The sequence below is a fragment of the Hylobates moloch genome, unplaced genomic scaffold (assembly GCF_009828535.3).
Source record: "Hylobates moloch isolate HMO894 unplaced genomic scaffold, HMol_V3 SCAFFOLD_2, whole genome shotgun sequence".
Taxonomy (NCBI): domain Eukaryota; kingdom Metazoa; phylum Chordata; class Mammalia; order Primates; family Hylobatidae; genus Hylobates; species Hylobates moloch.
In genome coordinates, this window is record NW_026652277.1 from 135,400,151 (window position 1) to 135,427,251 (window position 27,101).

General features: G+C 37.1%; 1 protein-coding gene across 1 annotated transcript; it reads left to right on the forward strand.

Annotated features, from left to right (window-relative positions):
- The first annotated feature begins 452 nt into the window (after nt 1–452).
- LOC116476882 (nephrocan-like) lies at nt 453–25,501 on the forward strand. Its single transcript, XM_058435728.1, is given in 8 exon segments — nt 453–567; nt 5,163–5,253; nt 7,885–8,026; nt 13,562–13,692; nt 13,694–13,969; nt 13,971–14,456; nt 25,053–25,473; nt 25,475–25,501. Coding segments are annotated over 8 exon segments (1,689 nt in total).
- The last annotated feature ends 1,600 nt before the right edge of the window (nt 25,502–27,101 follow it).

A 27,101-nucleotide genomic window follows, 5' to 3' on the forward strand; every position in this document is an offset into this window, starting at 1 on the left:
ATATTGCAGGGGTTATAAAATTTGGCTTTTGAAAATTCATGGGGATTTTTGTGTTCTACTCCTTTGTTTCCTTTTGTTTGCATGCTTAGGTAGGAAAAATCATTGGCTAAGTCAATCAAGAACCTGAGAGTAAAGCCAATATTTTAGGTAAAAATGGGATCCTTAATTTCTGGAAAACTGAGTTATTTCTAGCTTATACATTATGCCCAGGAGGCAGTGAAGTCTTACAGAAATGGCAAAATCTTACTAAAGGTAACTTACTGTGGAACATTCCAAATGAACAATTCATTGAAGTACATTTAAAAATGAGGGCTCTCAGTAAAGTCCCTTTCAGCTAAGAATGGGTTTGGCACTATGGTATGTTAACTGCTATTCCCTTTGGATTAATCTGTCTTACACTTTTTGCTGACAGATATGGGTGACAGGATAAGGCATTTACAGGACCATGGCATATGGGGAGCTTTTTCCTCCCCAAAAGGGGAAACTTGAGAGCCAATGGGACTGCTGGAAAAGATCCCTTTGCTACTGACAAGTGGCTGCCTGAACTTTTCAGTGTCACTGCAGTGGGTAGGTCTTTATCTGGCTCCCTGAGCTCTTCACCTTCCCCACTCTGCCACAAGCAATACTTTTCTTTCTCTACTTTTCCTTTCCTATCTTTTCTGTTACTCAGGGCAACCATCTTGCCCAGAAACCACGTGTTGAACTTCATAGTCAGAGGTTGGATTAAAAATGATGGGGCTCATCTGATGGCAAATTTAAGCCTTGACAGTTTGATATTGGGAGTTAAGCAGTGGCTAATGTCTACATTTCATCACACATATTTTGCTCTGGGCAGAACAAAAAAAAGATAATTTTCCTTTTTCATGCGGCTTGGCCCCCAGGTTGATGGTGCAGCAAACTGGGTCACTAGGGCTGCTTAGGGAAGCCTGGTATGCTGGCAAAAGTGTTAGAATTCCTAGGTAGTCAGATTTCTGGCTTTTCTCCCTCTTTTTCTCTGTGCAAACTGGTTAAATGAGGGGTAAAAAAATACTGCTTATCTCCTTTCTAAAGTTTTGATTAATATGAAAAAGAATTCTGAGGCTGGTCTTAAGCTGTGGTGAATCTGGTGTGCTTTGTGTGTCTTTCTGTATTGTTCTGTAATAAAGAGTGGTACCTTAGGATAAAACGCATGCCTAAAACCCCATAAGCCTGATGTTCAAGACGGCCCAGCAAAATGTTCAGTTATGTCCTTGGGAGATTGAACTTGTAACCATGTGGCCATGCTTTCAGTTTTCACAATGGCGGCCCGAGTTCAGGGTTCAATCCCTAGCTTAGGGGATGAGGCTTTCTGGTTGATATTTGGGTGAACTTGGCCACTTTTTGATTCTCTTCCCCTCCACCAGCTGTCTTGAATTTTCCCTTCTCAAAGCACCTGTGAGGTTACTTTTGGTAAAGTTTAAAAGGCAGAAATATCAGCTGTTTGGCCTGGCTAAAGTTAGGTAATATGAAATTTTAAAAGGATTTTGTTAAAGAGTGCTATGGTTAAAAGTCAGCTTAATTAAAAGTGAATATTGAAGCTCTAAGAGCCTGGGACTCCTTGGGAAGAACAGAAGAAACCAGAGACCCTTTCCTGGCCCTGTTCTTTCAAGGACTCCACCCTAAAGCCAGTAATCCAATTAAGAAACTTTAAAACTGGCAAATGAAAAGTCTTACAACTACTGTAGTAATCTTCTTCTGTCTGTGTAGTTATATATGTGTTGTGTGTGTAATGTTTATATATAAGAGCTCTAATTAATTGGCTTAAATCAAAGTGCTTATATAAAATATTTTGGAAGAAAAATAAAAACTGTAATGCCTTTTAGTTCATGTAACTTTAGAAATCTTTGGGAAATAAACACAGCTTTAAACATTATTAATAAAATAAATACATTTAGTCTAAATCACGCAGGTCAGATATTAGGTTTGCTTAATGCTTTAAGGCCATCAATTGCTTTGACTTTTGGAAATTGCTCAATTTCTTTTGGAGGTATTAAATTCTAAATAAGGCCTGGGGATATGTGGTATTAGCCTTACCCCCTAGCTATGCAAAGACAGTCATAAAGAAAAATGTTTTATATAAGAAATAATATTGTATGGTAAATTCATGTCCTAAAGTAAAATGACAGTTGTTTAAAAGAAGGGATGTTTAGGACAAGTCAGAAAGTCCAAGTATGTCATAGATGTTCTATTTAAGTTGCAAAGGGATTTGTAAAAGAAAATTTATGCACCAAAAGTGAAAGTTGCTAAGAATTACCATTATAACATGTAATTAAGACTACTGAAAAAAATACGTTTACATGCAAGGTGTGTAAGGAGAATGAAATGTGTTTTTGGTAAGAGACTAGAAGAAGGCAGGGAATGTACAATTTTGTCTAGAGAGTTAAAGGACTATTTTAAATTAAATAAGATAAAGCTAAAGGTCTAAATGAGTTTTGGAAGGTTTGTAAAAATGAACCTTGTGAAAGAAATGATATGTGTGAACATATTGACTAAATTTAAAGGAGTACTATAAGGTTTTTCCAAAAATTGAACATCGAATAAAAGCAAAACATGGTTTTCTTAAAGCACTAATCTGCTGTTTAACAAAAATTTGTGAAGAGTTATAAAAGGTTCATAAAAATCTTGCCTTATGGTCAAACTGATTAAGCTTGGATAGATTTATCTATGACGTTTTATTAAAAATTGGTGCTGATATTAATAGCAATTAATGCAAGGGTGAAATTTGGCCTTCTCACTTGAACAAGATTTTCATGTAATATTAAAAAATAATAAAAGATATTTGTTTTCTTTTTTTTTTGAGATGGAGTCTCACTCTGTCATCCAAGTTGGAGTGCAGTGGTATGATCTCAGCTCACTGCAAGCTCCGCCTCCCAGGTTCACGCCATTCTCCTGCCTCAGCCACCCAAGTAGCTGGGACTACAGGCACCCAACACCACACCCAGCTAATTTTTTGTATTTTTATTAAAGAAGGGATTTCACCATGTTAGCCAGGATGGTCTCGATCTCCTGACCTCATTATCTGCCCTCCTCGGCCTCCCAAAGTGCTGGGATTACAGGTTGTTTGCCTTTTAAATACACTACCGAAAAAAGAAAAAGAAGAAAAAGAAGGGAAAGACAAAGACAGATTGTTTGGAAAGCTAAGTCTTCCCTCCATTAATGAGTAAAGGTTTTGACTTTCTAAAAATTTTGAGTGATCATTTTGGCTAAATGAATAACTTGGGGTGATCTGGAATTCTAGTTAACAATATCAAGTGTTTTAAACCTTTAACATATTTAATAGGCTTCCCAAAATCAAATCTTAGCTTCAAAATGGTCTTCTTTGGGTTCTGTTTTTTGTAGCCTGAACAATGTTTTCTTAAAGGTCTCAAGGACATGTTTTCTTCTAGCATAATATTCTGTGCAGTACAGAAGGTCTTTTCTTTTGCTTTTTGGTAACTGGCCTAACAAATTTTACATTTTATCAAAATAATTCCTATGCCATTATTATTGAGTTAGGTTTGCTTAGGAAAAACTGAGATTTAAAAAAAATTAATTAAGGTTATTAGATTCTTGAATCTTCCTGTCATCTCAGACCTGGTAGAAGATGCCAATCACAATTAATTGCATTAAAGCCTTATCTTTAATTAACTGCATTAAAGCCTCAAAATTATCTGCATTCCTGAGACACAGGGTCAGAAATTAAAGTTATTCAACTCCTCAAGACCCAGGAACAATCACGGAAGAGGGGGGCATGTGAGATTGTAAGGGCCCATTTTGAGAGATAAACTATTTCTCTATAAACTAATCATTAATGTCAAAGGCACACTGATGCAAGACCAGCATATGAGCCCCTGTGTCAGATTAACAAGATTTTCATGAAACATTAGATGACTCCTTAATAAAGGTTACAAAGGTTATAAAGACTTACGGAAGTTATAACTTAAAATCAAGATGAAATTTTATAGATTGTTTATAAAATTTTGGAAAACAAATTTAATTGACTTCATGCTGTTTTATTAGGGCTTATTGTTTGGAAAATTAGTCTCTCTCAAAGAATGAATGTTTTTGCCTTTTTTTTTTTTTTTGAAATCCTTGAGTTATCACTTTGGTTAAATGAATGACTTATTTTACAATGACCTGTAATCCTATTTTGTAATATCGAGTGTTTTAAACCTTTGGTAATTGACAAACTTTCCAAAATCAAATTATAAATTATGTCTCTTTCTGACCTAATTAATCCTTTAAGATGTTATTAATAAGTTCCCTAAACTCCAAAAATGACATATTTCACTTATTTGGTATAAAAATTACACAAGAAGCTTTGTCAAATATAAAATGGTGTTTGATTTTCTTTGGGTTGTATTTGATGAGATATTTGGCTTATTTGGTATAAAAATTATACAGATAGCATTGTCAAATATAAAATGGTGTTCGATTTTCTTTGGGCTGTATTTGTATAACTATGTTATTGGTATGTGTTCTAAAATTATGAGAATTCCTATAATTTTGATGTGACTTAATGTTATCAGTAATAATTATAATTTTTATGTTAAATTATTGTGTGCCACAGAGGTAACAAATTTCCTTGTCAATTGTGTCTTTGAGTGTGGCTGCCCTGAAACTTTTTGCCATCCATGGACAATTACTGTCTTGTTTTGGTCCTCTTTAGAAGATGGTTTTATAGTCCTCTATAAACTCTAACAGGTGCTCTTGGATGCAGGTTTCTGATAACTTTCAAGATTGTGACATCAGAATAGAGGAAAAACTTTCAGGACTCATGGAGAGCTGAAATGTTCATGAATATCAAGCAGAATAGGAATTAACTTCATGGACTAAACTAGTAGAAGCCTGAAGTAATCTTTTTAAGTTTTCTTGAAACATTGGTGATCCTTTGTTTTGCTCTTCAGAGTCAACAACTTGTAAGCTATTTACAAATTTTAACAATCGAGTAAAGTATACTCCTATGAACAAAATTTGGAGCATATTTTTTTCTCCCTACCTTATTTCTACAGAATATGGAAACTATTTGTGAGTATTCTTAACTTGTGACAATGCAATTAGTAGCATAAGTGCAATAAGAATCTGTTTTCATTTGTAACAGGACACAATTGGAGAAATGGTTATTTTACCAAGGCTTTTACTGGAATGGTGTGTTTTCCATTTAGGAATCAAACTTATTGAGCCAATAAAACTCCTTGGAAAAACTGTCTGCTTACCTTTGTCTACACAGTTCCTGTACAGGATTCCTGACCTGTGGTAAGTAAGGAACGTACTTTCTGACAAGTCCAGGACCCCAGGTTTATCTTGGAACCTCAAGAGGAGAGTAATTCACCCAAATCATAGGTATTCAATGGTATAAATACATGACTAGGCTTGGCTTATTCCTTCTATGGAATAAAGTTCCATCAAGACCAATTTAAGAGCCTATTTAGGCCAGGCATGGTGGCTCACACCCTTAAACCTAGCACTTTGGGAGGGTGAGGTGGGTGGATCACTTGAGGTCAGGAGTTTAACACCAGCCTGGCCAACATAGCGAAAGCCCATCTTTACTAAAAATACAAAAAAAAAAAAATTAGTCCAGTGTAATCCCAGCTACTTAGGAGGCTGAGGCAGGAGAATCACTTGAACCCAGGAAATGAAGGCTGTGTTGAGCCAAGATCGCACCACTGCACTCCAGCCTGGGTGACAGTGTGAGACTGCATCTCAAAAGAAAAAAAAAAGTTATGTAAAAATTAATTATTCTTGCTGCACTGTATACAAATAATTAGGCCAAATGTAATAAAGCAAATTAGTCCTACTATGGTTTCTCTTTAGTAAAAATGGGAAACTGGAGAAAGAATAATTAGGTTTCAAAAACTGTAGTACATCTGTTGTTAGATTCTAGTCTTTCCTAATGCTTTTCAATTTTTATTATTTTCTACAGTTTGGATCAAATTCTAATTTTTCTTGGCTAGAAGACTTTAAAATAATGTTTTCATTTTTTTTACCTTTTTTCCCATTTTTCCTAATTCAGAGTCACTGAAAACTAAGCTGTGCTTTTGTAAAGCCCTGCGAAATAAAGCTAGACAGCTTAAACTTCAGAAGAAAATAACAGAAACCTATTTACATACATAAGCCACTTTTATACCTGCCTACTGATGTATGGATTTCAGAGTAATGTGGCCTATATTGATTTTCCAGGATGTTCTTTGTTTGTTGTTATTTTTCTCCCTTCCTCCTCCTATTTTCCTTTCATAGTACATGACACTTCACAACCTTCTAAAAATGAACTTTCCTAATAACTCAAGACCCACCTGTCTAGGAATAAAACATCCTAGCCATGAGAGATCACATGAAACCTGAGACCAGAGATTCATTTTCTTCTAAAATGCTTTCTCCAAAAGATTTTAACAAAAGGAAGGAAATGTGAAAGGAAAATATCTTGTGGGACTGAATATCTTAGTGATTTGGCCCCCCAAATCACTAAGCTAAAGGGAAAAGTCAATCTGGGAACTGCTTAGGGCAAACCTGCCTCCAATTCTATTCAAAATCACCCTTCTGTTCACTGAAATAAATGCATATCTGATTGCTTTCTCTGGAGAGGCAATCAGAAACTCAAAAGAATGCAACCATTTGTCTCTTATCTACCTTTGACCTGGAAGTCCCCTCCCCACCTTTCCAGACCAAATCAATGTTCATCATACATATGTTGATTGATGTCTCACATCTCCCTAAAATGTCTAAAACCAAACTGCTCTGACCACCACTCAGGACTTCCTGAGGCTGTGCCACAGGCATGTGTTCTCAACCTTGGCAAAATAAACTTTCTAAATTAACTGAGACCTGTCTCAGATTTTCAGAGTTCACATTTCAAATGACAATTATAGCAGAGAAGCAAGGTTGAAGAAGAGACTGAAGGATCTTTTCAATATTAAGAGTTTCATTAGAGCAAACTGCTGAGGCCTGCTGGCATTAGGAAATTAAGTTCTTCATTTGTGGATAGAGATCTTCTTTATATAATTTTTTGCATAGAATGCTTTCAAAACCCTCAGCAGGTATGCTCAGAGCAAGACAAAGAAGCCACATCAAAGGAGTACCTAGACAAGTGAAGCTTTCCCCTCTGTAGTCAGTCAGGTTTCACATCTGACAACTTTCTCTGAAGTAGCTAGAGGCCCTTTCTATCATTATTAAAAATAGATTAAAATAATCCACCCATGTTGAGGTTTTGTTCTCTGAATGAGCAATATTTTTGAGTGACAAAGTTGTTTTCCAAATATTATATTTGGGTGGATCAAGTGATAAATGAGTAAATTATCTGTGCCTCTAAGTATCTTGCCATTGTACCACCATTGTTTTATTTAGCAATAAAATGTTACTGAAACAGCAGTAACAAATAGAAAACCTTCCTATTGTCCCTTACTAGTTAATGTGAGAAGACAACACCTCCTTGTTTCAGTCCCACAAAAATGGTTTTAATATAGGGTCACACAAAATTCAAAGGTTTTATGGCCCATTATAAAACAGCTCTTTGTCTTTGCCCACTAATTCCCTAGTGTCACATTTAACAAAACAAGGAAACTACAGATAATACAGGTGTTTGCAGATTAGCTTTCAAACCCATAAATAACATAGGGTTTTGCTCACCTACAAATATTAAGGCAGCTTATCAATGTTTAAGCCCCTTCCTCTTTATAATTATTGCTAATGTTTTAACCCAAATTGAGAAAATTTTTTTTTACTGCCTAAGATCTTACATTGACAGAGTACACATTCATAAGATTTTATTATCATATTTCATGGTAAAAAGAGACATCACCTGAACGCCTACCTACATCTGAGATCACCTGTTTTGGAAGATGCATCTGCTTTATGCTTTCTTTTTCTCTCTCTTAGCAATCCTAACTAAAGTTTTAATCCTAACTGTCCTGGAAGATGTAACTGTGATTCTATGCGGTCGGCACAATGCTACAGACTAATGGAGGTACCATCAAGTATTCCTTCTACCATCAAGAGGCTGCACATCAGCCACAGAAAAATTCATCACCTCCAGGTAATTATGCCATGCGGCACTCAAATTGTTGCAATCTTATTTTGTGAGACAGTATGAGGGGCAAGTGTGGGGGTGTTAAATTTATTTTAAATAATCATACCTTACATGTGCTAGTTATCAAAGTAGGGTAGTTGAACTAGCTACCTGCTTGCTCTGTACTATTGAGAGGGGTATATGCCTCTGGATGTTTATTTTTAGGAAAACAACAACAAAAGTCAGAATCTACAGTTAATGACACTCTATTTTAATTTTTATTCAAAATATTAAAAACTATGTTGCTGCAAAGTAAAAAAAACTCTTGCTTAACAAAAAATATACTGCTACTTTATGTCCCCAGGATTAAGAATAAATCCTTCCAGGGGAAAATGTAGTTTGTTTATTCCATGGATGGAAGATGATACTTAGAGCATCATCAGACTACCAAAGCGAACCCAGTGTATCAGAAGAATTCACACAAACCCTATGTATCAGTCAGGTACCAGTGTCTTTGTGGAAACCTATACAGAGGAAATACATTTTTTTGTTTTGCCAAGTTCCTCACAGTTCTCATTCTATGTGCTTTTAATTATGACTTATTTTTATGCCCACTTATCCAGAGGGCACTGAAAAGAGTGCTATGGATTTGTCTGACTTATATAATATAAATGAAACTTTATTTTTGATCTCTGATATTTTGAAAGTTATCAAGAGACTAGAGTTCTCATCCCAGTTTCCCCCCTAATTAGAGATATGACTATCTTAGGTTGGCTGTTAAAAAAAATCTCTGGGAAGCACCTTTATGAAGTGAGAAGGCTAGATTAGATAGGTGATCCCAGGGTCCTTCCAGATGGAAAATTCTATGGCTCTCTAATTTTCCCTTTACTATTCACTGCTTCTCCCTCAAAGATCCAAATCCTAAGATAAAGAAATGCCTCTCTGTGAGCCAGGTGCAGAGAGGCAGCAAGTGAGTGTACCTTACCTTCAAACAGAGACACCATCCCTTTAATTTGGTTAAGAAATGTTCATATGAGTGTCCCATAAACACATAGAGTTTTAAATATGTGGCATGGTATTTAGATCCTGGCTCAATAAACACAATTTTCTTGTCTCCATCTGTTTGCTTTCCTCTTCTAACCCTGTAGTGTCTAACACCAGATAGCCAGTCTGACCCCATTAAGTGTAAATGTTCAAGCAAGACACCTGGTTAAAGGGTAAGCTATTTAAATATTTGCTCTGAGGACTTGATATGCTTATTGAGCAGAATGTCAACTAATCCTAGTAATGATTATATACTGGTACTTTGTAGCCAATAAGATAAAATTATGCCTCTTATTAAATTCGGTTATTGGATGAGTCAGTTTGTCATTGGTTTAGTTTCATTGAATAGCAGCATTGCCACTTCCCTGACTTTAAGCTAGGTAATTATTTCTTGGAAGGACTGTTCACAACAGAAACATAATAAAAGACAGGATTGTTTTGTTAAGGAAAAGGAAAGTTCTTTTTGTTGATGAAAGTTCTGACCAATGATACTTTTCTTTTAAAAATACTTAGGTTTTAAGTGACCATATCTCACTTGCATAGGTTTTAAGTGACCATATCTCACTTGCATTTGGTAAATACGATGTACATTCTGTTTATTGGGTTTGAATTTACAGAATCATTCTGTATCTTCCAAAACTTTGGCAGAGTGTTGGGTTGCATACTCAATTCCTGCCATCCTCATTCTCAATGAATAGCTGGCCTCCCATTTTATTGACAAATCATGACAAAACTTGATCTCCCTCAGTCCCTGCTCACTGTGTACAAATTTGTCTCCATCCACTTTTGCAAACTCTTTTCTCCAGAGAGGACATGTCTCTCCTTGTATTCAAGGCCCTTGATTCCATCCTTCACACCTACCTCTCTCCAGACCTTGCTCTCTAACTTTCTGCACCCGCATATATTCAGCTGCTCTTTCTTTACTAGCTGCTCTTTACCTGCCTTGGCCTCCAGAGTGCTGGGATTACAGTCTTGAGCTACTACACCTGACTTAATTTATCTATTTTTCTTTTGCCATGCATTTGGTGTCATATCTAAGCTAGCTTTACCTAATCCAAGTTCATGAAAATGTAATGCCTATATTTTATTCTAAGAGTTTTACAGTTTTAGTTGGTACATTTAGGTCTATGATCCATTTTGAGTTAATTTTTGGGTACGGCATAACAAAGGAATTCAGCTTCATTCTTTTGTTCCCTCTGTCCTGTTCTGTTGCTATTCACTAACTCAGACTTTAGTCTCAAGCCATGATGAACTGCTTAACTGTGTTGAGTGAAAGACACAATGAATAGCTGATTACATGAGGTACCAAATGGACAATGTGCTAGGTGACCCAAGTCACTCCTATTTAGAGGATTGTAGGTTTGGTTCGTACTTTGTGTCCACATGTGTAAAAAAATCATTAAGTTTACTTCACTATTGCCATTCAAATGGATAAGCCAAAGTGATATATTCTCTTCACAGGTAGAAGACAAATGGGAATGTAGTTATGGTAGCAGTCAGTTAAAATGATTGTACTTTACATCTTTTGTGGAAGAGAAGAAGCTTCTTCAAATTCTTCATAAGAAATATATAAACAAGGATTATTACTGAATGGGAGGATTATGGGTTATTTTATACTCTCTATATATTTTCCAGAATTTAAAAATTGTTTGTAGAGAAAAAATGTTGCTTTGATGATCAGGAAAAAATCCAACATTGTTTTACAAACTCATTCCTGGCTTGGTTCACACAGGTCTGAAACCATCACTTTGTGTGTATGTCAGTTTCCTTGTACATTGGATCTATAAGGAGCCAGAAAAGGGTGTGTTCCCTTTACTACTTGGAGCAGGGTCTGCCTAGGATTGAAACCAGAAGCAAAGCCTTTCCTGGGGAAGCTAGCAGGAGCTATCCTGTGCTCTACTTCATTTTACTGGCCTTGCTTTTTAAGCAATATTGGAAAAGCTGCCTGTAGCCCCAAGGTTAGCTCTAGGGCAAAAGCATTTCTTTCCACATATCTTGTGTGAAGCCCTGCTTAAGCCATGGAAATGGAAAAATGGGTCTGGCAGAATTTTTTTCCCTTTGTCCGCTCTGCAAACCCAACTGAAAAGTTGAAAGTCAGCAGGAGTCTTCCTCATTGTTATGTGGCACCATAATTCTATTTTCTTCAGCTAAAGGATGTTATAGCAGTAAGGCTAAAAATATATGCACTGGGGTAAGATAAACCTGGGTTAGTAGCCCAACTTTTCCACTAGAAAAGGATATACTTGGCTGGTTATTCCACTTTCTTGAGCCTTAGTTTCCCTCTCTGAAAATGGGATAATTATGCTTATGCATAGGGTTTTGTAAAAAATATAGTAAATATTTCTAAAATTATAGCCATTTTAATTAATAATTAAGTGTAATCTCTATTGATGCTGACCAAAAAAAAAGAAGGAAAGAAAGAAAATGCTTTCTATGCTTAATAATAGTGATTTAAGAATATGAAGTCTATTTAGCCAAGTCTGTATACTTTATAAATAGAAATCAATACAAATTGAAGCTTTGACACCATCCCTTGTCCATTCCCAAAATAAATTGCCCATTCTGATCCATGTCATCTCTGAGACTTATTGCATAGTTAGTAATCATTTTTTGTTTATAGTCACTCAGATATAAGTAGAAATATAATACCCAGTTCTTTTTGGGGGATCTCAACAGTCCAAGACATAAAGATATATGTCTAGAGACATTTCTGACTTTATATAAAAGATAAGCCTACAAAAAGGCATTTCAGAATGGAGTGTAAAGAACACTGAGTCTTCAGCAGGTTATTTAACTTTTTTGGGCCTGAAATTCTTTATTCCTGAAATGGGGGATTTAGATTAGATAATCCCTAAAATCTCTGCTTTTTTAAAGCTCTGTGATTTGTGTCTAGATCTTGAGCCTCTTTTGAAAAACATTAATTACAGGCCGAATGCAATAGAAAATGCTTTAGAAAATGTGTAGCTAAGGAAGAAAGGGGTTTGCAGTTCAACAGACCTTGCTGAAATTCTGAATTCTTTCACATTCTAGTTCTCCTAGTCTCCTCATCTAGAAGCCAGTGTTGATAATAGTAAACTTGCTGGGTTATTAGGAGATTGGTGATAATATATAAAAAAGCACTTGGCACTCATAGATACTCAATTAATGCAAGAATAAAATCTGTCATTATTGGGACTAGGACTATTCAATATAACTGATAAATCATTAAGAGAATATAAAATGTTAGCAGCAATATGTAACCCAAGGCAACTGCCGAAACCATTATGATTAAAAATATTCATTCATGGAAATTTTAACTGGAGAGTCTCCTAATGGAGTAACATATTAGAGATGTTTAAAAATACACGATAATTCACATCACATATCCTCTCAGAATATAAGTACCTATAATAAATATATGATACAAAATTAACTCACCTTGAAGGTGTTAATCATGTACTGGCATTATAAAAGTGCTCAACTGCATAATTAAGTCAAATATTTAAAAACTGTGGATAGTAAGACACATGAAATTGTATACTGAAAACTGCAGCTTCATTGAATTCTAAGGCAGACTAAAAATTTTGTGAAGATTTATCAACCTGAAGAAAACATGGAACAATTCCTTTTTCTGCTTAAATATTAACCTTACTCTTAGCACCAAATAAAGATAATTACATCATTGAGAAAAAGACACGGGTATTAAGCTCAGAGGTTGGAAGGCATGTAGAGAGATGGGAATTTGCAAAACACGAAGAAAGTATATCAGATTTGGCAAATATCTAAATTCTAGAGGAAGAGTGGCATTAGGTCTGGGATATATGCATGAATGAACTCTTTGCTCTACAGAGACAGAGGGAGATAACATGTATCACATTTGTCTCTTTATGAATTTTTTTTCATTGGTGAAGTGAAAATTGGGTATAGGAAACAGGTAGGCTCATTTTCCAAAATAAAATATAGTTGAAAGTGTTTTCAGTAAGCACATCCTAGTGATAACAGACTGGGATATTTACATTTTTGTAATTTTTAATGCCTTTTTAAAACGTGTGATTCATAATGTTAAACAATGCAAAATGTAGCTAATGAAAATCCTTTGTAATCTTACCCTCTAGATTTAGAAACTACTAACAATTTGGTGAAAGATTTCCAGATTGTTTCAATTTATGGCTAATATGAGATGATACAACAAAGACCATCCTAGTCCATGAAACATTTTGCAATTTGTAAGTATCTCTGCCTATAAGTAAATTTGCTGGGTCAGAGAATATGCAGTAAAAGTTGGCCAATAATATGTGTCTATCAATGCTGCGTGAAAGTGCTTAGAATATTTTTCATACCTTACACTGATGTTATCAATCATAAATAAAAATATTCAGGATCTGAGTTTCAACCCTTTTCCAAGAGATAATTTAAAATAGAATCTGAAGAGAAATCTGAAGTATTATTAGTATTGTAATAACAGTGTATATGGTGTTTTTTAAACAATATTAATTTATTGCTTTTTCTTCCCCTTCCCTGCCTCCACATTTTTTGTAGCTGTCTGACTTCACCCGAATGTTGGCTTTAGAAGATTCTGTTCTGCTGGCCAGTGGAACAGAGTCAGCAGAAAATGATACCTTCAAAACTCTGAGTACTTTGAAGACCTTAGAACTCTGGAAAAATAAGTTGAGTCCCTAGTGCTCTCCCAGCCAGTCTTGAAGTCTTAAAACTAAATGATAACTCAATAAATGTCCTACATGGATCAGATTTTGAAAGACTGAAGAAATTAAAAATCCTCGAACATAAAAACAACCTGATCTCTTCCCTCTCTCCCAGCACTTTCTCCTCCCTTGTCAGTTTGCAAAGTTTGATGTTGGATGGTAACAATATGGAGGCCATAGCTGGACCCCTGATACTTCCCCATCTGACACATATGAGCCTGGAAAATAATAAGCTACATCTTATACAATAGCTTCTTTACTTCTCTGTAGTCTTTGCAATTTCTCAGTTTCAGTGGTAACTTTCTGACTAAAGCTCCTATCGATCTACCCAAATCATTGCTATTTTTAGAGATGGAAAGAAACCAGCTCAGAATGGTAAGGTTTTGAGACACAAGACACTTGGAGAATCTTTCCCATCTTTACCTGTCAGAAGACTTACTCTCTTCCATCAATGGGGCACAGTTCCTTACCAATATAACTGCTCTTGATCTGTCCCCAAATCAGCTCCAAATGTTGCCCTTCAGACTACCAGTAAAGCTACAAAAACTTGATTGTAGCAATAATCTGATTCAGAGAGTTACAGCACAAGACTTCCAGGACCTCCAAGACTTGAAACATTTGATTCTGGACAACAACACTGTGAGTTTCTTCGAAGCTGGAGCCCTGCAGAGGTGTTCTCAGCTCTCCAACCTGGCCCTGGGGCAGAGCCTGCTGTCGTCCATACCCCTAAGGTGAGTGAGTATTTTCATTTATTGTAGCTACTGTAAAAATTTTCTGAAGATTTGGACAATTCAGCACATCATATAAGCAAGAGAATTAGAGCAATTATCTGATCAAGGCTACACAAGGATTTAGGGATAGAAGTTTTAAACAGAGGTGTGGAATCTCCAGCCCTCAAACTCACTCCTGCACTAACTTTACCTATCTTGTCTATGGGACAATGTGTCCAGAATTGGTTCCTTCCGGTGAGTTCTTAGTCTTGCTAACTTCAAGAATAAAGCCGCAGACCCTCGCAGTGAGTGTTACAGCTCTTAAAGATGGTGCGTCCGGAGTTCGTTCCTTCAGATGTTCAGATGTGTCCAGAGTTTCTTCCTTCTGGTGGGTTCGTGGTCTTGCTGACTTCAGGAGTGAAGCTGCAGACCTTCACAGTGAGTGTTACAGCTCATAAAGGTAGCGTGGACCCAAAGAGTGAGCAGCAGCAAGATTTATTGCAAGTGAAAGAACAAAGCTTCCACAGCGTGGAAAGACACCCAAGCCGGTTACTGCTGCTGGCTAGAGTGGCCAGCTTTTACTTCCTTATTTGGCCCCACCCACATTCTGCTGATTGGTCCATTTTACAGAGCGACGATTGTTCAATTTTACAGAGTGCTGATTGGTCCATTTTTACAGAGTGCTGATTGGTGCATTTACAAACCTTTAGCTAGACACAGAGCGCTGATTGGTGCGTTTTTACAGAGTGCTGATTGGTGCATTTACAAACCTTTAGCTAGACACAGAGCGCTGATTGGTGTGTTTACAATCCTTTAGCTAGACAGAAAAGTTCTCCAAGTCCCCACCCAACCCAGAAGCCCAGCCGGCTTCACCTCTCAACAAGACACCAACAGGTGATATCTCTAGTAGCAAACATAATATGAAGACACTGTAAAGATTGTGTCTCAGTTTCATACTGTATATTGCCTGGATAATCAACAGTCAGTAGGCCTGAGCTTAGCTGCTAGCAAAACAAGGACACCAGGAAAAAAATAAGGGGGAAAATACAGTAAGATATTTACAATTTAAAATGCATTAAAGTAGTAGTTATTGGGGGAAAATTAAAACTTTACAATGTAATATTGTATTTATTTTGAATTACTTGTTGGGGAGCCTCATATTCTTTTCAGTGCTGTGACCTTTAAAGAGCTTAAGCTGGCTTTGGTTATTTCTCTGTGTGTCTGTCTGTATGAGTGGGTGAGTCCACCAGGTTGGTCTTACCTTCTGGTTTTGGTTATCTCTTCAGTTCTCTCTCTCTCTCTGTCTCCCTCGCTCTCTCTCTCTCTCTCACACACACACACACACACACACACACACACACACACACACAAGCACGCCCTCGCACTTGGACAATCTCTTCCCGAATATCCCTCCCTTTATACCCAAACTGCTGCACCTGTTCCCCTTAACAACTCATAATTTATAACTAGTGCAACATGTGTTTATATTAATTGATCCTATTTCTTTAAACTTTATTTTATGTTCTACATTTTAAAGTAGATAAATTTTTAAAATGTAGGATGAATCACTATTATTCTCTTTAAAATGATACTACGTTTGTCTATCAGTGGATTCTTTTTTTCCTTTCAGCACTTTATTGAAAAAATAAAAGGCTTCTTGCCCTGGCTATTAGCATTACCAAATTTCTCATAATTAATATACCAACTTCTGGTTTCTGTAGAATCCTATGGTACTCTATTTACCTAATTTTATTGTGTCTTATAATATATATATTTTTAAGACAGGGTCTCACTCTGTCACCCAGGCTGGAGTGCAGTGGGGTGATGATGGTTCACTGCAGCCTCAACCTCCTGAGCTAACGCAGGCCTCTCCCCTCAGCCTCCTGAGTAGTTGAGACTACAGGCATGCACCATATCTGGCTAATTAAAATAATTTTTTTTAGAGATGAGTTCTTGCTACTGCCCAGGCTGGTCTCAAACTCCTGGGAGCAAGTGATCCTCCCACCTCAGCCTCTCAAAGTGCTGGGATTATAGGCATGAGCCACTAATTATAGTCCCAGCCTATAATAATTTTTTATCAATAAAAAAGGGAAAATTATCTTTGATATGTAGAGATGTTACTTTTTCTAGTTGAAAAGGGGATTTTTAAATTACATAGTATGGTAACTGTACTCAGTGTAAAACATCAAAAAGTGATGTTTCCAAGAGAAATCAATATTTCAAAATATATTTTGAAGGTGATTTCAAAGTAATTAATTTCTTTTACTGCATAAGCATGAATACACAATTGCTTTAATTTAATCAATATCTTTTGAGCACTTACCATGTGCCAGGTATTTTACCAGACACTTGGGATACATCAGTGTAATAAAAGAGATAAAACTTCCTGTTGTATACAGTTTAAAATCTAGCAGGGGAAGACTAATAACAAACATAATACATAAGTAAAATATATAGTATTCAGACTATATTAGCTATTATAGCTTACAACAAAAAAGGGCATGATTATCAGGTTCAAGAGTGTAGTGGGTGAGGTGGCTGGTTGCAATTTTAAATAAGGTAAGAAAGGTAACCCTCATGAAAACATAACTTTTGAGCAAAGACTGGAAGAAGGTGAGGGATTTAGCTGCGAAGCTATTTGGGAGAAAGTTTTCTAGACAGAACAGCCGATTCAAAGGCCCTAAGGTGAAAACACACTTGCAGTGCCTCAAGATTCTACTACTTTTTATTTAAATAACTTCTTGACTATGTTACAAGCCTTATTATTTATTTATTTATTTTGAGATGGAGTCTCGCTCTGTCGCCCAGGCTGGAGTGCAGTGGCTTGATCTTGGCTGGCTGCAAGCTCCGCCTCCTGGGTTCACGCCATTCTCTTGCCTCAGCCTCCTGAGTAGCTGGGACTACAGGCACCTGCCACCATGCCTGGCTAATTTTGTTTTTGTATTTTTAGTAGAGATGGGGTTTCACCATGTTAGCCAGGATGGTTTCCATCTCCTGACCTCGTGATCCTCCCGCCTCAGCCTCCCAAAGTGCAGGAATTATAGGCGTAAGCCACCGTGCCCGGCCACAAGCCTTATTTTTTAATTACTGACTGCCCCAACTCCAAGGGGAAAAAATAGTGTATAAAATAAAAACTCATACAACAGGTGAGACAGTAACTATATCATGTAAAAGATGTGACAGCAGGCTATGACAGCCATGGGCAATATTGTGAACTTGGTGGGTTTTTCTACTCAAGTGACTTTTAGAAAGCATTTTGTTGAGTAATCCTGCTAAGTCTTTAGAGTGGGAAAAGTAGCTTAATTATTTACTCTTGTCAGAGTATTTGTGTTTTAACAAGTGAATACAGAAAGCACAGTGTTTTACCCCGTGGAATGTATAGTGGAATTGCAAGCATGAGCTAGCCATAGTTCTCAAATCTGGCTTCACATTAGAATTATATGAAGAAATATTTTTAAAAAGCATAATTATACCTAGGCCTCACTTCAAACCAATTAAATCAGATGCCCCTGGACTCAGGCATCACTACGTTTGAAAAGCTCCCCAGATGAATTTAATACGCAGCTAGGGTCAAGAGCTACTTTGCAAGGACAATGGGGCCAGTAACAAGAGGTGGGAGTGGGCTTTTCCTGTGAGGCTTAAATTAAGCAACACAACTGTCTGCTCTGTCAAAGTACTTGGCCAGCTGTGATAGCAAAGTTCTTTGCTTTGAAATACCCCTATCAACACTGCCTCCACTCCTCAGCCCTGTTTTGTTTTGATTGACAAGTGGGAAAGACCCAGAAAGGTTTCCCTGTGGTTTTCCTCTCATTAAAAGTTAAAACATGGTTGAGCACAGTAGTTCATGCCTGTAATCCCAGCACTTTGGGAGGCTGAGGCAGGCAGATCACTTCAGCCAAGAGTTCAAAACCAGCCTGGGCAACATAGTGAGATCCCATCTCTACAAAAGTTTTTTAAAAAATTAGTTGGGTGTGGTGGTGCATGCCTGTGGTCCCAGCTACCCAGGAGGCTGAGGTAGGAGAATTGCTTGAGCCCCGGAGGTTGAGGCTGCAGTGAACCGTGATTGTGCCACTGCACTCCAGCCTGGGTGACAAAGCAAGACCCTGTTTACAAAAAAAAAAAAAAAGTTAAAACTTGAAACATTATAATATCTATTCCTTATATTTTAATTTAAAAATTTTTATTTATGGCCTTTAAACATTACAACTTTTAAAAATTTGCATACTTCTTCTTCATACACAGTATCTATAATATACAATTCAGTTTTCTACAAGTAAACTATTAACACAGGCAACCTGCTACTATCACCAACGATATTTCGGCATATCTTTTCTTTTGCCTACCATCCTCCATTCTACATTTCATCAAGAAAATAGTAGTATATGGTTTCAGGTACACATATATTCAAAGACCTACTACATTTGCCTCATTACACTAATTGAGATAGAAAATAATACCTAACATTTGTTAAGTGCTTACTAAAACCAGCAGTGAACTTAGATACATACAATAATTCTGTGAAGGTAGGTACACTGGTTTACCTAATAATTTACAGACTAGGGCGTTACAGCTCAGAGGCATTCAGAAACTTGGTCCACGTCATAGTCAGAATTTAAACACAGTAGTTTAACTCCAGAGCCAGGGAAGTTTAGCCACTGCATAGTCCTGCCTCTAGGATTTACTCTACTGTCAATAAAATAACTATACTACTTCAAATGCCCAGGAACTGGACTTCAATTGTTGCTGCTTCAGATTTCATCAATTTGCAGCTTAGTGAATAAATATAAATTAGATTATCTCTTTTTATCCACTCCAGATAATTGAAATCTAGAATGGCTTCTTACAATCTAATGCAGATAGCATTTTATCTTACACCCAACTGCTATCTACTGCAAAATGGGCTTTGCCCATTTTTACTCTAAAAAGCAATAGCTACCCAAAGAACATGATAGCATTTCTAGAAAATTGTTTATTTTAAAATCAGAGCTACTTTAAAATATAAATCAGACTTATAAAGACAAATTATATCAAAGCAATAAGTGGCTGTCAGAAAGTCGCAAAACCAGGATAAATAGTGATTTCTCTTACAATGTCATTTTGGTGATGACTTCTATACAAACAAGACAGGAAAAAAAAGGCAAGCTAAGAACAGGCACAATTTTTGGATACACATCCAAGAACTGGATAATTGTATTTGTTTCCTAGAAAACTTGGCTTGCTCATTTTCATTCTCTAACATTGGTTATGGGACTTCTGTGTACTGAATGGTTCATCTGTAGGGTGGAAAAGTAGGATCTTTAAGAAGCAAAATGACTTACCTAAAACCACACAGTGGTAAACAGAATGGCTTAAGTTAGAACATAAGTCTTAATACATTGGGACTTTTTGACACCTGTTTACTCTAGCGATCTTTCCCAGTTAGGCTTCATTGTCCTCTGCAATGGGAACGAAATCTTGCTTACTACACAATCCAACAATAGTCTATTTTTCCTTGGCAGGGGGGAACCTATACATAAGAGATTTTCTGTATACTATTTAGAAATTAACCTTAGATAAGCTGGTGTGTGCACAAAATTATATTTTCTTGGAGATTAACTTTGAATTGAATTTAATTATCAAACTGTTAGAAGGCATAAAGTGATTTTCCCTGGTAAATTAATCTACTTTATTAGGTAAAATTTATTCTATCTAGGAAGAAGACACTTTAAATGATTGAGTATTTTTACTCAAAAAGTGTAAGTACTTATGTATACATATTACTGTATAGGATATGATTACAAATATAAAATGACAAATTTAGTTTAAAAAAGAAAACCCTGAAGGCAAAATGTAGGCTAAGGGCTAAAAACCCAAAATACTGACCTTTTGGGATAAAATTCATGTAATAATAATAATACTATAACAAGCAAAAGGTAACATTGGCATAGAATATGGCTAAACTTATTTGTTTTCTCTTTTTGATATAACACTTCTATAACTGGGACTGCCACAATAAACTACACTGAATACTAAAATTCATGAATATATATCCAGTATGTTCACTTTGTATGAAAATAGCATTCAGGTGGTATTTCAATTTGAAGGGCTTTTTTTCCCTATTACACTTTCAGATGTTTTGTATTTCATAAAAAGGAAAGCACTTACTACAAAGTTTCTGTGTAGGAAAAAGATTTTCACGTTCACCATTGTGATTCTTTTCTTTTTTTTTTTTTTTTTTTTTTTGAGACGGAGTCTCGCTATGTCGCCCAGGCTGGAGTGCAGTGGCGCAATCTCGGCTCACTGCAAGCTCCGCCTCCTGGGTTCACGCCATTCTCCTGCCTCAGCCTCTCAGAGTAGCTGGGACTACAGGCGCCCGCCACCATGCCCGGCTGATTTTTTGTATTTTTTAGTAGAGACGGGGTTTCACCGTGATCTCGATCTCCTGACCTCGTGATCCGCCCGCCTCGGCCTCCCAAAGTGCTGGGATTACAAGCGTGAGCCACCGCGCCCGGCCTTCTTTTCTATTTTTTAATCAACAGGCATGAGCATGACATTTTTCAAATTGGTATTCAGTTTTAATAAACCTGCATTTTCTTCCTGATTATAAAGCAATAGCTGTTCAAGCTTGAAAACTTAATATGCTGAAAAATTAAAAAATCATCCAGGATTGTTCAACCAGAGCCTTTGTCTAGACATAAGCACATAATTTGTTTTTACATATTTGGGATCATTCAATTTTGTATTCTATTTTTTCCACTTAACATAATTTTTTTTCTCTCTCTCTTCCTCTTTTCTGTTTTTTTCCCAAGTATCACTATAAACCCATGGATTTTAATTTATTTGGTATGTTTTGATCACTTACAGTTGCTAGTCTCTTTTGGTGCCCAAATTGTCACAAATGTGGCTAATGGGAGCCCCTCCAAGGTAGTCTGTTCATGAGACATGACTCCACTAATCTTTTTTTTTTTTTTTTTAGTTGTGGTAAAATACACATAAGGTAAAATTTATCTTTAAGTGTATATTTCAGTGATGTTAAGTATGGTCACATTCTTGTGCAACCAACCTACAGAAGTTTCTATCTTACAAAACTATAACTCTATACCTATTACAAAACTCTCCATATTCCCCTCCTCCTAGCCCCTGACAACCACCATTCTACTTTCTAACTTCAGGTTTCTATGAATGTGACTATTCTAGATATTTCACATAAGTGGACTCATACAGTATTTGTCTTTGTGATTGGCTTCTTTCATGTAGCATAATATAATATCTTCAAGGTTTATGTATGCTGTAGCATGTATCAAATTTTCCTTCCTTTTTAAGGGTGAATAATACTCCATTGTATGTATAGACCACATTTGGTTTATTTATTTGTCTGTAAATGGACACTTGGGTTGCTTATACCTTTTGGCTATTGTGAAGAATGCTGCTATGAACGTGGAGGTACAAATATCTCTTCAAGACTCTGCTTTAAGTTATTTTGGATATATAGCCAGAAGTGGAATTGCTAAACTATATGCTAATTCTATTTTTAGTTTTTTAAAAATAAAAAATTATTATTTTCACAGCAGCTGCACCATTTTACATTCCCACCAACGGTGCAAAAGGCTTCCAATTTCCCCACATCCTTGCCAATACTTTTTATTTCCATTATTTTGACAGTAGCCATCCCAATGGGTGTTCCATTAATCCTTAAACATTTTATCACATTCTGGCTGAGAAACTCTATGGGTTTTTTTCCCTAGACATAGAATCAGTCATTTCTCCAAGAAGCTCTGGTTCTTTCCAGTAAAGATTGGAATTCAGCAGCTAAGATCTGTGTGCTTGGTGTGCTCATGTCTTTGGGGTAGCATTGCTACTAGAATATAATATTGTTTCTAGGTCCTTTCAGCAAACAAGAGCTAGAAAATATATTTTTTAAAATTATGAATTCACATTGACATTTTCAATTCATATTTAACATCAGAGAGGGTTTTTTTTTAAATATTTTTCTCTTTTTCTCTTACAATGAAAGTATAGTTTCCTAATGACATGAATATATTTACTTATTTGTTTTGCTGGATAATATTCATAAAAAATTTCAAAGTTTCATTATTAACATTAGTATTAACAATAAACATACTAAGAGAAATTTCGAGATCTTTTTGTCCTTAGAATCTAAGGCTTAAATATATCCACTAAGTATGTTCAGTCAGAGTAATTTTTCTTTTCTCTATATGACTATGTTACAAATATAAACATTTGATTAATTAATTAGATATGCTTGTTCCTGTTTGTGTTCAGTTTTCGGACTTTATTTTGTTTTTGTGAACATGTAAAACATTAACGTGGTTGAAAAGTTAAAATCACATGGAACCAAACACTTCCTATATGTAACCATTTTTATTGATTTCTGATTTATCATTCTCCTCCAGTTGCCCCAAATAAGTAAACGTGTATATGTAATTCTTATTTCCCCCTTTCTTACACAAAAACTAGTGTACTATATGTACTGCTTTGTTTCTTGCTTTTTTTCTCTTTAACAGTACTTTCTGGAAATCACTTCATGGTAATTCATAGAGACCAGCCTCTTTTTTTTATTATTTTATTTTTTTAAGGCTGCATAGTAGTTCTTTACTAATATACTGGGTTGCTTCCAATATTTTGCTGTTATAAATAATATCATAAGAAATGCCACATATACTGTTTATATGTGTAAAGTCCTATCTTCAGGGTGTATTCCTAGAAGTGAGATTGCTGGTCTAAAGGATAAATATGTATTTTTTTTGTTAGGTTTGGCTAAATTTTTCTCCATAGGGGCTGTGCCATTTTAGACTCCCATTAGCAATATATGAGAATATCTGTTTCTTCGCAGCTTTGTTCACAGACCAGATTGCTAAGGCTTAGAATTTTTACCAATCTGATAAGTGTTAAGTGTCATCTCTGAGTAGCTTTAATTTAATTTCTGTTCTGCATAAAGTTGAAGACTTCAGGGCCCTTTGCTTTGCTTTTTATGTGAACTTCCATTTGTTTTTTTGCCCATTTTTCTGTTTTATTTTATAATCTTTTCTTCTCAGTTTTAAGGGCTTTTTGTATATTAAGAAGATTAATTCTTTGTTTGATATAAAGTGCAGACATCATACTTATCCCCAGTTTATCATTTGTCTTTTGATTTTGCCTGTCTTTTGCTACACACAACTTCTTTTAAAATCTTTTTAATGTTGATATTTTATAAATTTTTTATAGCTCCTAGATTTTTTTAGTCATAGTTACAAAAGCTTTTTCATATAACTGTTATTTTAAAAATTATTTTAAAACATCAGGCCAGGCACAGTGACTCACACCTGTAATCCCAGCACTTTTGGAGGCCAAGGTCAGTGGATTGTTTGAGTCCAGGAGTTCCAGACTAGCCTGGGCCACATGATGAAACCCTGTCTCTACCAAAAATAGAAAAAATTAGCCCGGTGTGGTGGTGTGTGCCTGTGGTCCCAGCTACTCAGGAGGCTGAGGTAGAAGGATCACTTGAGCTGGTGAGCTGGTGAGCCAGAGGTTGCAGTGAGCTGAGATCTCACTACTGCACTCCAGTCTGGGCCACAGAGGCAGACCCTGTATTAAAAAAAAAATCAAAACCCATGACTTTTCTAATCACATAATAGTCCATCATCTCATCATTTAAAATCATTGAGCATTAGTCTTTTTTTTTTGCTGTGATAAGTATCAAATATGTGACAAACATCTTTATCAATAAATATTCACTTTTTCTATTATTTCCTAGGTCAAAAGGCATGATATTAATTAAATTTGATACATATTACTAAATTGTTTCCTAAACGATACCAATTTACACTTCTTTTTTTTTTTTTGAGACGGAGTCTCGCTCTGTCGCCCAGGCTGGAGTGCAGTGGCGCAATCTCAGCTCACTGCAAGCTCCGCCTCCCGGGTTCACGCCATTCTTCTGCCTCAGCCTCTCCGAGTAGCTGGGACTACAGGCGCCCGCCACCATGCCCAGCTAATTTTTTTGTATTTTTAGTAGAGACAGGGTTTCACCGTGGTCTCGATCTCCTGACCTCGTGATCCGCCCGCCTCGGCCTCCCAAAGTGCTGGGATTACAAGAGTGAGCCACTGTGCCCGGCCTACCAATTTACACTTCTACCAACAGTTTTTACTATACCCACAGCAGCAGTGTTTTAAAATTAAAGCCATGTTTTAATTTGCTATATTAAAACATTTCATTTTTTAATTTGCCTTTTATATTCATGAAGAACAACACTTTTTCATACTTTTATTTGACACTTTTACTGCTTCTTCTGTAAATTATTGATTAATGGCCTTTGCCACCTTAGAAATTGGGAACTTAGTGTTTTTCTTATCAATTTGTTTGAGTGATCTCATTTCACAAGAAAAAAAACTAAAGAGTTTATGAATAGGAGCCAGAAAAATCAGAGGGTTAGAACATAAGCTCTATGAGACAAAGTTAAAGATCCATAGAATAACACTGAGATTTGTGCTTATAATTAATTTTCTCAAATAAATCTTGTTTCCTAGCTTGAGAAGAGACAGAGCTGTATGAAAAGGCAATGCTGCCCAGTTACTGTTGCCCTGATAGTTGTGGAATGATGGGCATGGCCTCCTCTCACATCCTGTTTCCATGCTTTGCAGGCTCCCAGGGACCTTAACCAGGCTGGACCTAAAAGGCGATGCCATCCAGAATATTGCTGAACGGGAGCTCAAGGACCTCAAGCAGCTTCATGTTCTAAACCTGAGGAACAATAAGATCTCTGCCTTAGACCTAAAAGCCTTAGAGGGTCTGCCTTGCCTCAGGCACCTGTACCTGGATGGAAATCCCTGGAATTGCACCTGCAGTCTCCTAAAAGTGAGAGAAGTCCTGATGGCCAAGGACACAGATGTAAGGGGAGGACAATGTGCAGCACCAGCTGAACAGCAAGGGAAGAGCTGGATGTCTTCCAAGAATATCATGAGGCAATGTGAGCATCACTTTCATCTGACTGAGAAAAGCAAAGAGACCAAAAAGAAATCAAAACCTGAAGACCTCTCCAGCATCAGAATCAACATGGATGATGGATGGTTATGACTATGAAATAGATTAAGTATGAACTTTGCTCAGTTTAGAAAGTGTTTTTTAATGTTCAGTCTCTTAAGTAGAAATGTGCTATACACTTAGATATGCAAGACTCTCTTTTGTAGTGGTTCTTATTTTTGTTTGGAGAATGTTTTAAGAATGAGGGTTAAGATGAGATGGGGGAAGAAAACAGAAAAGAACAATGATAAGAAGATGTAAGATTCCTTCCATTTTAAAAGTAATTTGTGCATCTGTCAAGATGGCCGAATAGGAACAGCTTCAGTCTGCAGCTTCCAGCAAGATCAATACAGAAGGTGGGTGATTTCTGTATTTCCAACTGAGGTACCTGGCTCATCTCACTGGGACTGGTTAGACAGTGGGTGTAGCCCATGGAGGACAAGCCAAAGGAGGGTGGGGCGTCACCTCTCCCAGGAAGTACAAGGGGCGAGGGAAATCCCTCCTCAAGCCAAGGGAAGCCGTGAGGGACTGTACCATGAAAGACAGTGCATTCCAGCCCAAATATTATGCTCTGCCCACAGTCTTTGCAACCCACAGACTGGAAGATAGGGCCCTGGAGTTCAAGCATGAAACTGGGTGGCTGTTTCGACAGACACCAAGCTAGCTGCAGGAGTTTTTTTTTTTTTTTCATACACCAGTGGCACCTGGAACTCCAGTGAGACAGAACCATTCGCTTCCCTGGAAAGGGTGCTGAAGCCAGGGAGCCAAGTGGTCTAGCTCAGCTGATCCCACCCCCAGAAAACCCAGCAAGCTAAGATTCACTGGCTTGAAATTCTTGCTTGCCAGCACAGCAGTCTGAAGTCGACCTGGGACATGGGAGCTTGGTGGGGGGAGGGGCGTCCCCCATTACTGAGACTTGAGAAGGTGGTTTTCACCTCACAATGTAAACAAAGCTGCCAGGAAATTCAAAGTGGCAAAGTTGCTGTAGCCAGACTGCCTCTCTAGATTCCTCCTCTCTGGGAGGGGATCTCTGAAAGAAAGGCAGCAGCCCCAGTCAGGGACTTATAGATAAAACTCACGTCTCCCTGGGACAGAGCAAATGGGGGAAGGGGTGGCTATGGGTGCAGCTTCAGCAGACTAAAACGTTCCTGCCTGCCATCTCTGAAGAGAGCAGCAGATCTCCCAGCACAGTGCTCGAATTCTGCTAAGGGACAGACTGCCTCCCCAAGTGGGTCCCTGACCCCACGCCTCCTGACTGGGAGACACCTCCCAGCAGGGAGAGCTCTGGCTGGCATCTGGTGGGTGCCCCTCTGGGATGAAGCTTCCAGAGCAAGGAACAAGCAGCAATCTTTGCTGTTCTGCAGTCTCCGCTGGTGATACCCAGGCAAACAGGATCTGGAGTGGACCTCCAGCAAACTCCAGCAGACCTGCAGCAGAGGAGCCTGATCATTAGAAGGAAAACTAACAAACAGAAAGAAATAGCATCAACATTAACAAAAAGGAGGCACACAAAAACCCCATCAGAATGTCAACAACATCAAAGAACAAAGGTAGATAAATCCATGAAGATGAGGAAAAACCGTGCAAAAAGGCTGAAAATTCAAAAAACCAAAACGCCTCTTCTCCTCCAAAGGATCCCAACTCCTTGCCAACAAGGAAAGAAAACTGGA